Source organism: Delphinus delphis, chromosome 10 (genome assembly GCF_949987515.2).
Source record: "Delphinus delphis chromosome 10, mDelDel1.2, whole genome shotgun sequence".
Lineage (NCBI taxonomy): Eukaryota > Metazoa > Chordata > Mammalia > Artiodactyla > Delphinidae > Delphinus > Delphinus delphis.
The window spans coordinates 39,439,518-39,456,460 of NC_082692.2; the positions used below are offsets into that span (position 1 = coordinate 39,439,518).

At 41.9% G+C, this 16,943-nt stretch overlaps 1 protein-coding gene across 6 annotated transcripts in view; it reads right to left on the minus strand.

Moving 5' to 3' along the window:
• The window catches only part of ANKS1A (ankyrin repeat and sterile alpha motif domain containing 1A), a 187,626-nt gene that overhangs the window by 111,124 nt on the left and 59,559 nt on the right, over positions 1-16,943 (minus strand). For all 6 annotated transcript variants that reach the window (XM_060021970.1, XM_060021969.1, XM_060021972.1 and 3 more), the window contains exons 2-3: positions 2,737-2,817; positions 798-954 (exon numbers count right to left, since the gene is read on the minus strand). In XM_060021970.1, the coding sequence (XP_059877953.1) occupies positions 798-954; positions 2,737-2,817 (238 nt within the window). The remainder of the gene's footprint in view (positions 1-797; positions 955-2,736; positions 2,818-16,943) is intronic.

Genomic DNA, 16,943 nt, shown 5'->3' on the forward strand with positions numbered 1-16,943 from the left:
TTGTCATTCAGAGAGGGCCCATCTCCTCGCAAATCGACACCATCTCAGATCCAAACTACAGGGAGGTGTATTTTAGGAGAGGTTTGTCTAGAACTTACATAATTCAAATATAACTTTCCCAAAGGAATAAATATAAAGAAGAGAAGGTACAGTCTCAGAGTACCTGAATCCATGGCCAGTGTGTGGTGTTTCTGCTCAAATGCTGCCTTTTTTATTTTTTAAGAATTCTCTCTGCTTTGTCAAAGCATGGTCAGTAGTAAATGAACATTAGAGGACACATGGAAATGATCTTCATTCTGCTGAATCACCTCAGACCTCCACTCACGTGGCTTTGTGAGTTCATTTTTCAGCACTAGCACTCGTACCACCACTCCTGCAAGTTCTGATGCATGTAAAACAATGGCATGGTTCACACAGTACCAACACATGCTGGGAGTATTTCTGTTTACCAGCTAAAGCTGCACTGCCACGTTGATGGCAAAAGCCCACCAGTTTGAAATGAACTCTGGGCAATTTTGCAGGATTTGCATTATTTCCAGTCTTGCACTTGAGGTGAGTATTTATAACTTTGTTACAGTACTATTCCAAATCTGCATGATTCAAATGCATATGAAATGCACCCTTCATGGTACAAGGTTTCCCTGGCGCACTAGAAGGAGTAGCGCTGGGAAGAGGGGAATCACCCTTAGGCCAGGGAAGAGCTGGTTCCCTGAGATCTGAGTTACGGGACTGAGACGGTGATGGGGCTGCCAAGGTCTGGCTGTAGCTGAGTGGAGAAAGCTTCCCTTCCCTCCAACCTGTTCATTGACTTTGGTGTGTGAGGGCCCTTGATGGATGAGCAATCGCACTATCTGGGCATCTCCTTTCCAGGCTGCCAAGTGCAGAGGGTAACAGCCTTTAGAGTCAGCCACGTTGGTCAGCGCGTCGTTCCTCAGAAGAACCTCGACCACATCCCTAGAAGGCAAAAATCGATCATGAGTTTGCAGAACCCACAAGTCTTTCGTACTAACAGTTCTGCACATCTGTTTGGCACAAAGCCCTTTCACAGAGATTATCTCACCTGGCTCCCCATCTCTACCTGAGCTCACCGCCCAGCTCTTCCTTTTATTCCATGAGCTACTTGTACAGCTGTTGACAGCAGCTGAGCCATCTTGAGGCACACTACACTGACTCATCACCTCCCGGTGTATCTGGGCTTCCTACATAATCCATCTATTTTCCATTATTTTGAAAACGTCTGGTCCCCTTGTCTAAACCTTGCAATGTTTCCTTGTTTGTGATGTTGAAACAGCATTCAGGGATAGAATTTACATAAAAGCAGTCATGCAAAACAAATATCATTATTCACCACATTATTCAGAGCACTTAGTGATGTGGGAGCTGGAAGCGGACAGGCAGAGCAGAATTAAAGTGGCTGCAAACATAAGCCAGATGCATATGGTATCACTTGATACATCCAGAAAGAAGGACTTGGCTTCCTTCTTGGTGACACCACTAATTAAGTAGATATAAATGTATAACTATCCCCACGCACATGAGGTCAAAGAAAATCTCCACTGTAAATAAAACAGCATCTGGAGATGAACTTGGCTAACAAGCTACAGTCATTTAAAGATTCACTTTAATTCAGGTTACCCCACCATTTAAGGTGGAGGGAGTCTCTACAGATTTTCTGTTAGCTTTGTCTAAGATGGTTATAGAAAAGACCACATTACAGGAAATGATCACATTCCATATATCTTAGAAAAGTTTCATGTAGAAGGAAACAGCCATTGCTTCTTTCCGGCACATCAGCATCAATTAGGCTGGGCCAAATATTGCAAAAGTGAGACAGAATACCATGAGGTGGTAGGGCCCTGTTCTCGCTCGGAAAAATCTAAATGGTCCCAATAATCCTTCCTCATAAAAACTAAACTTCTACTGCTTATCTCCTTTAGTATTAGGCCTCAAACTCCCCGATGCCCTGCCTTCCGTTACACTCTGGTTTTCATTCTTCCTGGCAAATCTACGCTCTGTACTCCACCACTCGGCCTGCTCCTGCTCTGAGCCTTGCCATTCTACCTCACTTGAAGGGCAGCGCCCTCTTCAAGCTGCCAAACCACTGAAACCTGTGCCTTCTCTCAAACCACCACCCACCCCCTTGCCAAAGCACACCTTCTCCAGAAAACTTCCCAGACAAACCCCACACAAATCACAAATTCCTGATAACCTCTCTATACTCAAGGGAATTAAATAGGCCATATTATTTATTTATTTTTCCCCTTAAAAATGGTTCTTGTTGTGGACAAGGCTAATTTTATGAGGAAAGAGTGGCAAGCAGAAAGATAAAGTCAACAGAAAGAAAGTTTCTCATGACCACTCGATCTATTTTCAGTTTATAAAGGGACTGGTTACATAATACATCATCCAGCACCATTATGTTCTGGCTGCCCCACATTTGAGCTTCGTATCCAGATCATTGCAAGGCACTGCCCCATTTCAAAGGGGAAGAGAATAAGCAGAAGAAAGGTAAAACTTAACCTTTGGTTAAAGTTATTTTGGGAGTGGGGTGGGGAAGGATGTTTATATTATACACTAAAGAGAGACTCAAGAATTCTGGACGGACTAAATTTAGTTTTTCTCTGTTCTTCAGCATCCCTGCTTTGTACACCTTTACAGAAGGAAAAAATTTAAAAAGACAATCTGAAGGCCTGGGTTCTGAAGAGTGGGGCAGGAATGTAGCACGTTAATACTTACTTATGGCCATTCAAAGCAGCATGGTGCAGAGGTGTATACCCAGTGCTGTCAACACAGTTCACATTTGGCCCTCTCCAGATGCTATAGGGGGATAAAAAAAGACTGAAGTCACAAACCAAATTTAGAGACATCTAGCTGCCTGGAAAAGAATTCTGTGTGGTGGTTAACCAAACGGGTTACTTCCACATGACTCCTGATAAAAGAAAGCAGCTATTTACTACAGAAATGCACAGCACTGAGGGTACACAATGGGGTGCTGAACAAGGAGTCAAGTATCAAGACAACGGTGTCATCATTTCAGAGCTTGTTTTCCTGTATCATTCTCCTCATTGGTAACTTTATTACTCACTCAGTCTGGGACTCGTGTCTCTGAATACTGTCAGGATTGTAAGAACAGCTCGTTGAAAGGTCATCAAAAATATCACTGAACCAGGGACTTCCCTGGTGGCGCAGTGGTTAAGAATGAGCCTGCCAATGCAGGGGACACTGGTTCGATCCCTGGTCCGGGAAGATCCCACATGCTGTGGAGCAAGTAAGCCTGTGTGCCACAACTACTGAGCCTGCGCTCTAGAGCCCGCGTGCCACAACTATGAAGCCTGCACGCCTAGAGCCCATGCTCTACAACAAGAGAAGCCACCGCAATGAGAAGCCCACATACCACAACGAAGACCCAATGCAGCCAAAAATTTTAAAAAATCACTGAACCAAACCATTCAGTCAGTTACAGGTACTGAGTACCCACCTCTACTCCTGGTGACTGAAGTCTTGAGAGAAACTCTAGACCAGATAATCAGGATCATTCAACCACAAGGACCAAGATCAAAGAACCCACATTCATAAAAGCACCAGGATACATGTGTTAAAATGCAAGGGACAATTCTGTCTTTCCTTTGTGAATATGTCTTATTGGTAATAAAAAGAATAACAACAGAATCTACAATTTGAGTGCCTTATTTGAATCAGAAATATCAGACTAAGACGGTTGAAATGTCATCTCATTTAATCCTCAAAGCCTTAATTCTGACTTCTGTTTCATCCTTACTACATTGGCCAGAGCCTCTAAAATACTATTAAGTAGTAGAGGGCAGCCTTGTTTTGTCCTGCTAATGCTATTGGCAGTTAGTCTGAGGTAGACACTCTGTAACATGTAAAGGAAGTATCTTATTTTTTTCCTTTTTAAATGTATTAGAAATACTGTTTAATTTAAATACGTTTTTGCATCTATGGATAATATCATAGTTTTTCACAGTGAACCAACTAATTTTTTTTTTTTTTTTTGCGGTGCGCGGGCCTCTCACTGCTGTGGCCTCCCCCGCCATGGAGCACAGGCTCCGGACGCGCAGGCTCAGCGGCCATGGCTCATAGGCCCAGCCACTCCACAGCATGTGGGATCCTCCAGGACCGGGGCACGAACCCGTGTCCCCTGCATCGGCAGGTGGACTCTCAACCACTGTGCTACCAGGGAAGCCCTATCAATAGCTTTCTTAATGTTGAGCCATTCTTTCATTCCTGGAGTAAACCTTATTTGGCCATTATCCATTAGGGCCATATCAGTGACTTCTACTTGAGAGTATTTTACTTAGCATTTTCACATCTTCATTCATAAAGGAAGCTGGTCTAAAGTTTTTGCTTTTTGTGCTATCATTATTGGGTGATATCAGTATTAGGTTTAAGTCACAGATCACCTGAGCAGCTATCTACACATTTCTATATTCCGGAATCACTGACATAGAGCACTAAAATTATAATCACCAGTAAAACCATCTGGGCCCAGAGCCTTTATACACAGATGTTGGAAGCAGCATTATTTGTAACAATAAAACTTTAGAAATAGCCTAAAAGTTCATCAACAGAGCAATGACTATGATAACTAAGGTGGAGACAGATAGAATATTATATACTATTTATATTGCTGTGTAATAAGACAGAATAGAGGTTACAATGTAATGCTAAGGAGAAAAAAGAAAGAAAATTGTAAATATTGTAGAGAAAAAATATATATGAGAGACATTTATCAGGATTGTAAATTGAGTGCACAAGTTTACCCCATCTCCTGTCTAAAGTTGTATGAAGTGAAACGATTCCCACCCTACACCACAGATAATTGATGGACATAAAATAGAGAGATTCAGCCTAAGAAAATAAGAAAAAATGTTATCAAGTAACTGGCAATGTTGAGGGATTCCTAAAAGGCAGAAATCAGACAAGGCTATATCTACAGAAACACAACCTAGAAGAATGCCAATTAAAATAATCACATACCACTTTTCACCTATCAGACTGACAAAAATGAAAATGATGACGTTATAAAACGCTTGTAAAGATCAGGGAAACAAACACTCTTAAACACCACTGGTATGAGTTTAAATTGGTGAATTCCTCTGGGAAGACAATTCGGCAGCACCCACCAAAACCAAAAATAGGCATTCACTCTGGGCCAGCATTTCCACGTCAGGCACTATCCAACGGAAACGCTTGTACACGCGCACAAAGACACATCCTTGTTAGGACTGATCCACTGTAAGAGTAAGAACTACAAACTTAACGTCCACCTATAGGTAGGGAGTTAAATACCAGGTACCCCAATAAAATGAATTATTATGTAACAGTTAACAACAACAACAAAGGAAAGAAAACAAGGTGGACTTATTTGTCCTGACGTGGAAAGATTTTATAAGATATGCTGTGTTACAGTAAAGTGAAAAAAAAGAAGTCATTGTATAATATTCAAAAGATGAGCCCTCATTTTATAAGTACACACATGCACACACACACACACGCACACACACACCCCCTTGGATGGCGATGGGAAGCATGCTCATCCAGTGTTGACAGTGGTTCCCTCTGGGGAAGGAAGCATGTGTCGCGGGGGCACCACAGAGTGGTGAAGGGGGACTTTCACGTTCTGCTCTCTATTCTACCACACTATGTAAAACACAGTGAGAATACATTCATGCAGTAGTCTTTTTAGAATTTTTTTTTAAAGAGGGGAAGGAACCTATGTACAGGGAAAAGAAGAGAAAAAAATGAAATGTTAATAATAAATGGTTGTATATGTGTGACATGGGTCACTTTAATAAGCATGTAGGTATTTGGCTTAAAAGCTTAAGATAAATTTTAAGTGAAAAGAGAGGACATGTGTACTGACAGCTACATTATTTGTTCCTTGTCAACTAAGGAAGCTGGTGACAAGGTCAGGAGCCTGAGTTTCTTCCTGGTGTCCCCATCCTCCATTAAGCTTGGATTCCTATAGCACCTTTCAAACAAAGAGTTAAAAGCAATGATCTCTTTGTCACATTTATACCTCATTTCCTAAACCAAAAATAATATACCTATGCCTGACAATGAATAGAACGATGGAAAGTGAAACAGATCTGGAAAATCTAGGAGGTACAATTTTCATACTTAGTTTCAAATTGCCCCACAAGACAAAAAATCATCATTCTATTATAAACTAGGTGACACTAAAACCCAAAAACAAATTATTTGCCCCAAATTACAAGCCAAATCAGTGGCAGATCCAAAGCTCCCATTTATGGTGCTCTTGGCCTTTGGCCAAACAGGGACTTTGTGATCTAACCGGATGACAAGATGAAGTGAAGATGCAGTCATACAAGGTCGCACACAATAGCAAGATGACTGGAATAAACAAGAGGAGTTGGGAAAAAGGGAATAGTAACACTGGTTAAAGCAGCTGGGAGCTCAGGTCTGTCAGCTCCTAGTACTGCATTAGGAATCTGCTACCTCTTCAACCATCTCAATCCAGGTCCCAAAGTAACCTTAAAACTGAGGTTTAAACTGCCCTTGCTTTTAACAAAAAGGCAGAACTGAGCAAGCTCTCTGTCATTTTCTAACTTTTACCTCCATGTCTCCGGTTTAGAGGTGATTAAGTTTGGATATCCCATACCAGCACTAAAACTACCTCAAAACAATTAGAAAAGACAAGGTAGAAAGATAAGCACTTTCCTGCATAAAGCTGCAACTTTCCCAACTGGGTAAGGCCTTTCCCCCTCCTTTTGCTCTAACTAGCATTTCTTCTAAATGCTCATGGGGAAAAATTTGGGGGAATGGGGAATATATTAAATAAAACCTAAATGAAGATAGAGAACTGTCATCTCTCTGCTTGGAATCTTAGCTTCAGACAGGATGGTAGTAACATCCCCCTCCACCCAAGTTTCTTCCTTTTTGGCAGCCCAAGAAAAGAGCTATTTACAATCTAGGCCTCCCTCCCTATCACAGCTGTCCTATTAGGTTTCTCTAAAGCAGTAAGTACCAAAGGGCTGATCACTGACAAACAAAAGCAGAGCACAGAGCACCAAGAGAACCAGGAAAAGAAAAAGAAAGGTACAGGAGATCCCTAAACATTTAGTGCACCATCACCACAGCACTGATTACATTTGACCTTGGACCACAGTGAATTCTTTATGCTGCGCTTCCATACTATATATTTTAAGCCCTTTAAGGGACTCCTTCATGTTTCTAAGAGCACAGCACTGTGCAAGGAACTGCCCAGGGCTACCAGTTTGCAACTTCTAACATTCGGTTTTTCCTAACCTGCGACCCCAGTGTGACATGATCTCTGTGTAGCGTAACGAACCTGCTACTCTCTATCCATTAAAAATGGCAACAACAACAAAAAAAAAATGGCAACAATCTCTTGATGGGACATGTAAGCATACTGCATCTGAGATATCTTTACATAAAACACAGAGACAGAAGAACCGTAAGTTGGAACCAAAGTGGCCAGTCCACTTTCATCTGTGACTACTCTGTGGGATCAGGACTAAACGATATCCTACAGTGGCTCTTAGCTGTCAGCAAGCTTGCTTCATGTTGTCCAGTTACCTAACTGCTTGCTTCACACAGACAAGTAATGGCATCTCAATGGGCTGGCAGAGTGTCCAATCCAGTTCAACTGAATAAATGTTTAGGCACTATCTTCCATACGCCAGAAAGTTATAGTCTCCACCCTTGAGGAGAGTGGGGAAGTCAGACAAGTAAACAAATGACGATACACTGCGTGAATTCTGGGAAGTATGCAAAGCATAGCTCACGGGGAAATGGGAATAAGGGAGGCTTTGCAGACAGACGAGACACTTAAGCTGAGCCTTTAAAGCTTAGATGGAATCAGCCAGGCAGGAGAAACAAGGAGGAAACGCCCAAATTCAAGGTCTCCTGAGTAGGCCCAGCAAACTGGGGCAAGTGCAAGTACCTGTGAGTGGCTGGAGCGTGATGGTGAATGCGAGGATGGAGAGGCAGGCAGAGCCAGGTCATGAAGGGTCCCGTGGGCCACCGAAAGTTTCAAGCAGGGAACGATCAGATGTAAGTTTTACAAAAATCCTTCTGTTGACAGCTGGGAAGTGGGAATTTGTTATTCACCATACTGTTGATGGTTTTAAATATTTCCGAATTTGAAAAAAAAATCATTATGCTAAGCATTTGTATAGACGATAGACTGGAAGAAGTGTGTGACTAGATCCAGGGAGCCCAGCTACAAGTTAGCAATTCAGGCATGAAGTAAGAACCTGAACAAAGGCAGTGATAAGGAGCGCTGAGAAAAAAGGATAGATTCAATAGAAAAGACAGGATCTGGTGACCAAATTGGGCGGGGCGGGTGTGTGTGAACAATTCAGTGGCTAATGAGAGAGTAATTTGAGGAGGAAAACCCGTGTTGCTTTGTTTTGTGATTGTGGCAGTATTAGGCAGGGGAGGGGAGGAGGCACAGGGAGTTTTGTTTTGGATTAGTTGAGGCTGAAATGAATTTGGACTCCCATGTGTAGATGTCCAGTCAGTAGGCAGATGAGGGTCTGGAATACCATGGTTACATGGTTAGTTTAAGATGACAATGCTCAAATGTTGACAAACATGGATGTTGCCCTTACAACGATATTATAAAGTAGGGAATACATGTTGTTATTTCCATCTTACAGGTAAGAAAACTGAAGTCCAAATGACTTACTGATTGTCATATAGCTAATTAACGTGGAACTGAAACAAAATCCCACGTCTGACTTCTAATGCATATTCCTTCTAGTTTATTCAGGCTCTTGACCTTAACTGTTGAGACAAAACAACTTGGAGGGACTTCCCTGGTGCCTCAGTGGTTAAGAATCTGCCTGCCAGTGCAGGGGACACAGGTTCGAGCCCTGGTCCGGGAAGATCCCACATGCCACGGAGCAACTAAGCCTGTGCGCCACAACTACTGAGCCTGCGCTCTAGAGCCCATGAGCCACAACTACTGAGCCCACATGCCTAGAGCCCGTGCTCCACAAGAAGGGAAGCCACCAGCCCATATCACAATGAGTAGCCCCCACTTGCCGCAACTAGAGAAAGCCCGCGAGCAGCAACAGAAAGCCAATGCAGCCAAATATAAATAAATAAATTTATTTTTAAAAAAACTTGGAGCTCTGTGGGTCTCCTCCTGCATTAGTTCTTAGGAAGTCAAAGACTCTCAGAACACCAAGTCGGAAAAGGGCCTGCTCCATCACTGACCCTGTGAAGAGGGAGCAACGGCAACAAACTTGAGGGGGAAGAGAGGTTCTGGGCAGCTCTCCATCAATTCTTCATTAAATCATTAAGGTCTAAACAGGAGTTTGTCTCATCAGCCTTTTTCTGCCAAAGGCCTTCTCTGTTTTCCTCTTTTAGTTATCCTTGCAAAGGCAGATTTATCTCTGAACCTCAGGAAGGACTGGCAGTTTTCCAACAGAAGGAAGCACTGTCCAAAGTCAGTCTAATTTTAAAAAGACTTCATCTTACTCAAATGAATTTGACACATCCTTACTAAAATGCTTTCTACATAATTAACTGTTGAGCGTAAAAGGAGAGATAATAAGGAGTCTAGGAAACCGTTCCCATTGTCAAAGAAGCTTGTGATCTTTGGAGAAAGACACAACTTACAGACATGAAACGATCAGACAAGAAACCCCCAAAACAATGCCAAAGGAATTCTAGTTGACTGGGAAAAACTGAACATGTATTTTTATTTCTGATCAATCCTGAAACCCACTAAAATGAGAGTAAAAACAAACAAAAAAAGAATACGAGAAGGATAACAATGAACATAAAATGTCAACATTTTTGGAAGATGAAAAGTAGATAAATTAGCAAAGCTGAGAAAGTGAACCCCTGCATCCAGGGAAGGGGATGCCAATTCACACAAGCACCCTGGGAAGGGTCAGTGATTAGAAGTACCTGGTGGCACAGGAGACCAGAGATGAGGAGGGGCTGAAAACGAGGACTTGGTACAAATTCTGTATGCAGCAGCATTAGCCCACCAGGTCTCCGGTCACATCCAGGGCAGCCAGTAGACTATTACCCCTGCACCCAGGCAGGAGAAGGTGGATTTATTTTGTGTAGAAACTGAACCAGGTGGGCTCTAAACCCAGGGACTTTAGGAACAGCAGAACTTAGGAAGAGGCACTGTACCAAAAACAAAGGCCCTAAAAGGAAGTTTACATCCTGAAGGACGAGGTTCCAGACCTGCTCACTCACTTGGCTCCCAAAATGCTAAGAGCCCTACCCTCCACTTGCAAACAGAAGGTTAGAATATTTTTTCCTGTAGAAACCAAATGACTCCACAGAACGGTTCAATAGATGCTGACTTTCAGGGATTCCCCAACAAAGCAGGTGGATTCCTGCCCAAACACCCTAGATAGAGCATATAAAACCCATCCCTGACAAGTTCATCCCACCTCTATATAGACCATCCAATCGGCTTTTTTGGTGTCTCACTTTTAAATTAAAATGACAACCAAGGATCACCATACATTTGAGGAAAGCATTCAACATGAAAAGAGAGAGCACAAAACAAACAGAATAAAGGGACTCTAAGGAACCAAATAAAACTTCAACCCAAAAAACCTATTATCACACAAGAACTAGATTAGAAAAAATTAGAACAATCAGTGTAAAGCTTTTGGAAATTAAAAAATTATAGTAGTGGGACTTCCCTGGTGGCACAGTGGTTAAGAATCCGCCTGCCAATGCAGGGGACATGGGTTCGAGCCCTGGTCCGGGAAGATCCCACATGCCGTGAAGCAACTAAGCCCATGAGACACAACTACTGAGCCTGCGCTCTAGAGCCTGTGAGCCACAACTACTGAGCCCATGTGCCACAACTACGGAAGCCCGCGTGCCACAACTACTGAAGCCCGTGCGCCTAGAGCCCGTGCTCTGCAACAAGAGGAGCCACCACAATGAGAAGCCCGCCCACTGCAATGAAGAGTAGCCCCCGCTCACTGCAACTAAAGAAAGCCTGTGCACAGCAACAAAGACCCAATGCAGCCAAAAATAAATAAATAAAATAATTTTTTAAAAAAATTAAGTAGAAATATAAATAAAGAGCTAGATGATAAAGTTCAGTAAATCCTTCAGAAAGTGGAACCAAAAAAGAGATAGGAAATTCCAGAGAAAAGATAAGAAAATTAGAGGACCAAGAGTTCCAGAGAAAGAAAGAGAGGAGAAAATTATCAAAGAAATAAATTTTCCTAGAACTGAAGGATATGAACTTCCAGTTCAAAGAGTCCATCTTATACTTAGTACAATAAATAATTTTTAAAAAGACCCATCCCAAGGCACACTGTGAAATTTCAGAATACATGGGATAAAGAGAATACAGTCTCCAGAGAGGAAAAACAGTTCACATACAAAGGACTGACTGGCATCAGAATTTTCAATAATTTCAAGACTTTCAAAAAGTCTTATGGCTTTCGTTTCTGTAAGCCATAAGACAAAGGAGCAACGCTTTCAAAATTCGAAGGTGAAATGATTTCCAACCTAGAATTCTACAGCAGACAAAGAATCAGTCAAGTATAAACAGAGAATAAAGATATTTTTAGACATGCAGAGTCTTAAATTTTACCTCCCACACACCCTTTTATCAGGAAGTGACTGGAGGATATGCTCTACCAAATAAACGAGCAAACCAAGAGAGAAGAAGACAGGTATCCAGGAAACGGGACAAAAAAAGGCAAAGGGAATCAAGTGTACAGCAAGCCTCAGAAATACCCAACCATCGCTGGAGGATGCAGGGCTTTGGCATCTGTGGGAGAAAATGAAACTGACAAGATCAACTGATGGGTCTGCCTGGAATGTGGAAAAGAATATTTAGGGATTTAAAAAGTATGGTTTTAGTTTGGGGATTAAGGGTGAGCTGGACATAGGAAACTCAGAAAACCAACAAGAGAGGCAGAACGAGAAAAAAAAAAAGGATTGGAGTATATTAATTGGTTCAGCAGGTGAATAATACTAATAGCATAATAATATAAACATTAGATACTGATGTAACTAAAAATTGTGATATATCTGAAGGATGAAGGGGGAGGCAGTGGACCGAGAGAGTGCAAGAAAGCTAAACTCTGCTCTTCCATAACAAAGACTGAGAGAGAATGTGTAAAATTTTTAAATCAAGAAACAGCAACATAAGCATAATAATCAGAAATATGGAGGAAACACCTGAAGCTCAGAGCTAAGAGCTAGAAGTGGCTGCTTTCCCAGAAAAGAACTCAGGTGTGTACAAATGCCCCCTGGTAAGGATGGTGCAGAAACGATTCTGACACAACACGTCAGGCTAGACAAGTCCTTGTCAACTATGAAATGTATATTTCTGGTCACCTTGGCTTTTGTGGCCATGAGTTTTGTGTTTCAAACATGTGACGAAAGGCAGTGACTTTGAAGGGTTTACTCTCTTATGAGAGAGAAACACAGTGGAAAGGCAACACCCCATTTTAATCTCACAGGTGACACAACTCACAAAAAACTTGGAAGGATGGCCCCCTTTTTCCACAAAGCCAGCAAGGAGCTCTCCCCTCTCCTGCCAAGAACAAGGGTCTTCTGTTTCTAGTCAGTAATCTGTGCACACACAATACCCACCCCTCCGCCCCCCACAAATACACACAAACCAGCAAGTTCCTGGAGAGCAGGGACTGTTAGAAACCTTGTACATTCACGCCAGTAACTGCTATTTTCAATCACTGCCTCCCTATCAATGCCGGTAAGGGGAAGGGGGAATGGGAATGGTGGCAAGAGGGAGCACAGTCTCAACATGGACATGGATATGACAACCTGAGACATGATACCACCGCGGGATCGCGCTGCTCTTACTGCAATGCAGTCATGAGGCATAATGTATAATCACATTTTTACAAGCCATATTTCCCTCACCGTTTACGCTATTACTTTGGGGGCCCTTATCTTTTATTTGATTCAATTTACCTTAGCCTGGCTTCTTAACACGCCAGCATTCACTGTTTCTGTTCCGCAACAGCAGGAAAAGTCACAGAAGTGCTGAACTGCATGAAAATGGTCTCCAGAGTTCAAAATTCTGACTCCTGTCACACCGCATGCTCCATGATAGCCGGGACCGTGCCTATCTTCTACCACCTTCCCAAACATGCAAGCACACAGTACAGGGCACAGAGTAAATAGTCAAATATTTGTGGGGAGAGGGAAGGAGTGGAAAAGCCACTGTGCTATTCTGGGTTCCTTATAATAAATAAGACCAAGCCACTGCCCTAAAGAACCTCAGAGGCATAGAAGCAAAAAATTATAATGCAGTGAGATTCGTGCTATTAAATAACTGCAAATGCTAAGGGAACACGGGTTACTGCTCGGATGAATGGCATCCGTTCTCAAGAGAAAGGGATGAAAGGGCTCTGCAACCAGGGGGAAGGGTGTGTGATCACACTGCAGCCAAGGTGATCTTTTAAGAGCAAACACTTCCTAGTTTTCTGCACTCCTAATGCAGGCTCTTCTTTCCTAGAAGGTCAGGCTCCCTGCTGCCTCCTCCGCAACCCCCCATTCCATCCTGCCTCTTCAACTCCCCTTCAGCATTGAGCAAAGCTCTCCTCCTCAGGGAACTCTTTCCTTTCCTCCCCAGGCCAGGCAGGGCTCTTCATGAGCTACTTGTAGAGCTCCTTGTACTCTGCCTTGATGACAATGATCTCAGTTCAGAGCTCTGTATTTGTCATTATTTGATTGCCTTTCTCACTAGACCACAAGCAACTTCCGGGCAGATCGGAATATGTTATGTTTACCACCGTATCCTCACTGTCAAGAAAGCACTGCACCGGGCACATGCAGTAAGAGAAATCTACACATAAAGGTGTGAGAAATCTACACAGGTAAGAGAAATCTACACATAAAAGCATGAGGGGGCCTAGCTATTTAAAGATGGCTATGGTGAATTACTTTTTTAGATTATGGAAACTATTTCTAAGAACTCAAATATCCTGTCAAGTTATTTTTTGAGTAAAAAATAATGTACAGATTTGTCTAAATATATGTGCAGATTCATATTCTAAGGTAACATGTTACCTGGAAAGAAAAAGCAAGGTTTCTTCTATTGTTCAGTGAGTATATGACAGAGAGAGAGAGAGAGAGAGAGAGAGAGAGAGGGAGAGTGTGTGTGTGTGTGTGTGTGTGTGTGTGTGTGTGTGTGCGCGCTCACGCAGAAAAGCTTTTAAGAATGATTTGCTCCTTGGCTTGTCAAAGTCCACAGGCTTAACTGAGCTGGGTAGGAAGGCAAGATGCCTTAATCAGTCACATTTGGGGGCAAAGATGCCTCCAACTTAGGGAAACCATAAATCCTGGCTTATATCTGTTGTCCCAGCATAATTATTAACAGGATCCTGGCCTGGACAATAAATTATATGGTCACTTTACTCCATCCAGACTTTGAGACCCTTTTCTTGGTATTTTGAGTCTAAACAGCCTGGAAATAACAGCCAATATTAAATGTTTGCTATGAGCCAAGTATACTTTAAGTGGATTAAACAACTCACTGTTTACTTCTCACCAGAACCCTAGGAAACTGACAAGTATGGGGATGAATAACTTAACCAGAGTCACAGAGCTGGAATGGGTGACACTGGTTTAACTCCAAAATCTTAACACTGTGCTATATACAACTTCTTGAAAACCACTCTCTCAGCTGTTTTTTCTCATTCCTGAATAAGATGAATTTCCCACAGCTCATACACTTTCACTTCCACCCTGCTTCACATTCCCCGCCCCTCATTCATTCTGTCTTACTCATTTTTTTTCTCTCCAGGGTTATAGGAAACCAATAAAGAGTCTTGAAAGAGAGGCACTATATTCTAGGTAGGAACCGGGTCCCAGAGGGAAATGAATAGAGGTAGTTAACCAAAAGACTCCTATTAACATTTCCAGAAATCCAATTAGCTGACAAATCTTGTTACTTAAGGTAACTACTGAAAGCATCAACATTATAATGAAAGCTACAAGCTGACTGAATTCATTTAATCTTAAAGTATTTAAAGATGATTATTTTGTTGTTTTAAGGAAATTAAAATAACAAAATTTCAAGATAGAAATTAATAATGTAAAAGTGATGTACACCTCAAATGAAATTTATTATCAGATTCTAGGTCCAATACACACCACATATATTTCCTAAATGTCCCAAGCATCACAACAAAAATAGTATTCTGAATGTTGCTAATTTGTAAACTGAATGTCAAAGATCTAATTTTTTTTTCACACATGCAACTGACCCATATGAGTGAATCCTGGATTTGACACATTGTATTAGCTACAAAATCTCTAGTAGATCATCTAAACTTTATATAAAGTAGACATGTCACTTGTCCTATCCCTACCCTGAGAGTTGTTTTATGGAATAAATGGGATAACGTATGTGAAAAAAATTATAAACTGTAATTTAAAATATAAGGGTTTGGCATCAATATCTAAAGTGAAGCAAAGTATTCTAAAGAATGAGACCAGTGTATATGTGCTGACATGAAAAAACATGGAAGATATATGAAGTGGGAAATGCACCTGCATAACAGTATGTAGAGTATGATCTCATTTCTGTAAGAACAGTGTATTTTTCTAAGCCTATACTAACATATGGAAGGCTATATACCAAACTGTTGAGACTGATTTGTTCTAGGGGTGAGGCATGTATTACTTTTCAAATAAAACACACACACACACACACACACACACACACCCCTCTCCTTGACCAAATTTTAGTCAGGCTCCTCTGAACACTCTTTTCAACTAGGCCTTGACTTTGGTCCCCATCCTATCTTTGACCTGCTCAGCCCAGTTTTAGCAAGAATTCTGTTAAGTACGTTTATCAAGAGTTCTCCCACCCTTGATATCTGATCCAGTTCCTCATCCCCCCTCTTTGATGTCTAAGTCCTTGGCCTGCCTATAGCAAGAATCCTGTTAGGTCAGTTTAGCAAGAATCCCCCTATCCTTGATGTCTCCTCTTAGAAATTTTCCATCCACTGACTCACTCACCCTCCTCTTTGGCCAAAAATCCCCTCTGGTCCTTGTTGTATATGAAGATGAGCCTGGTTTCTCTCCCCTACGGCAATACTCCTACTGCACTAGTCTGAAAATCTTCCTTACTCTTTTAACAAGTGTCAGAAAAATTTTTCCTTTAACAGCACACACACCCACTTTTTCTTTTTTTTTTTTAAAAGTCGAGCCAGATCTATTCCAGAGAGATGGGCTTCCAGTTACAAGATTCTTAAGAGAGTTCTTTTAAGAAGGGGTTCTGGAGTAAATTTATTTCTGGGTTTGGTCTCCTTTTTAAAAACCCTCCTGTGGTCTCTGATTTTTCCAGCCTCTGGAGGATGAAAATCAATTATTCCCATTTGCTTCTGAATGGAGCTCTTCAATTACAGAGGCTTAAGAACATGCTTGCCCAAATGACAGCAGTAGCAGTCCCCAGGTGAGGGTACCAAATAGGTCAGTGATTTCAAAGGCTGGTGGATTTTAGAACACATTATAGGAATTGTACAAAATGGTGACCTACTGCTAGTTTAAGTGATGGTGAGATTAGGGAGGTGAATGAGTCAACAGGGGGTTACCAGATCCCAGATAGTCTACATTCTAAAACAGTTCACAAATTTGTCCCTTCCTTTTCACTTCCAAAATCACCGCCTTATGCCTGAAATAACCTCCAAAATGATCTTGACTGCCTTAAGTATCTTCTTCCATTGACAAAATCAAAATACACTTTTTCCAAAATGCAGCAAGTGATCCCCCACCTGCAGCGAACCCTTGCCGTGCCAGGCAACTAGTCCACGGCAAAGACTTCTGATTCAAGCACCATCGTTTACTCTGAAGCAAGACACCTATGATACAAGTAACCACCCCATTCTCTGAATCATTTTATTAAGAACCTCCTCTCTGCTTTAGTTCTGTGTAGCCAAGGTGACTTCTGCAAGCAG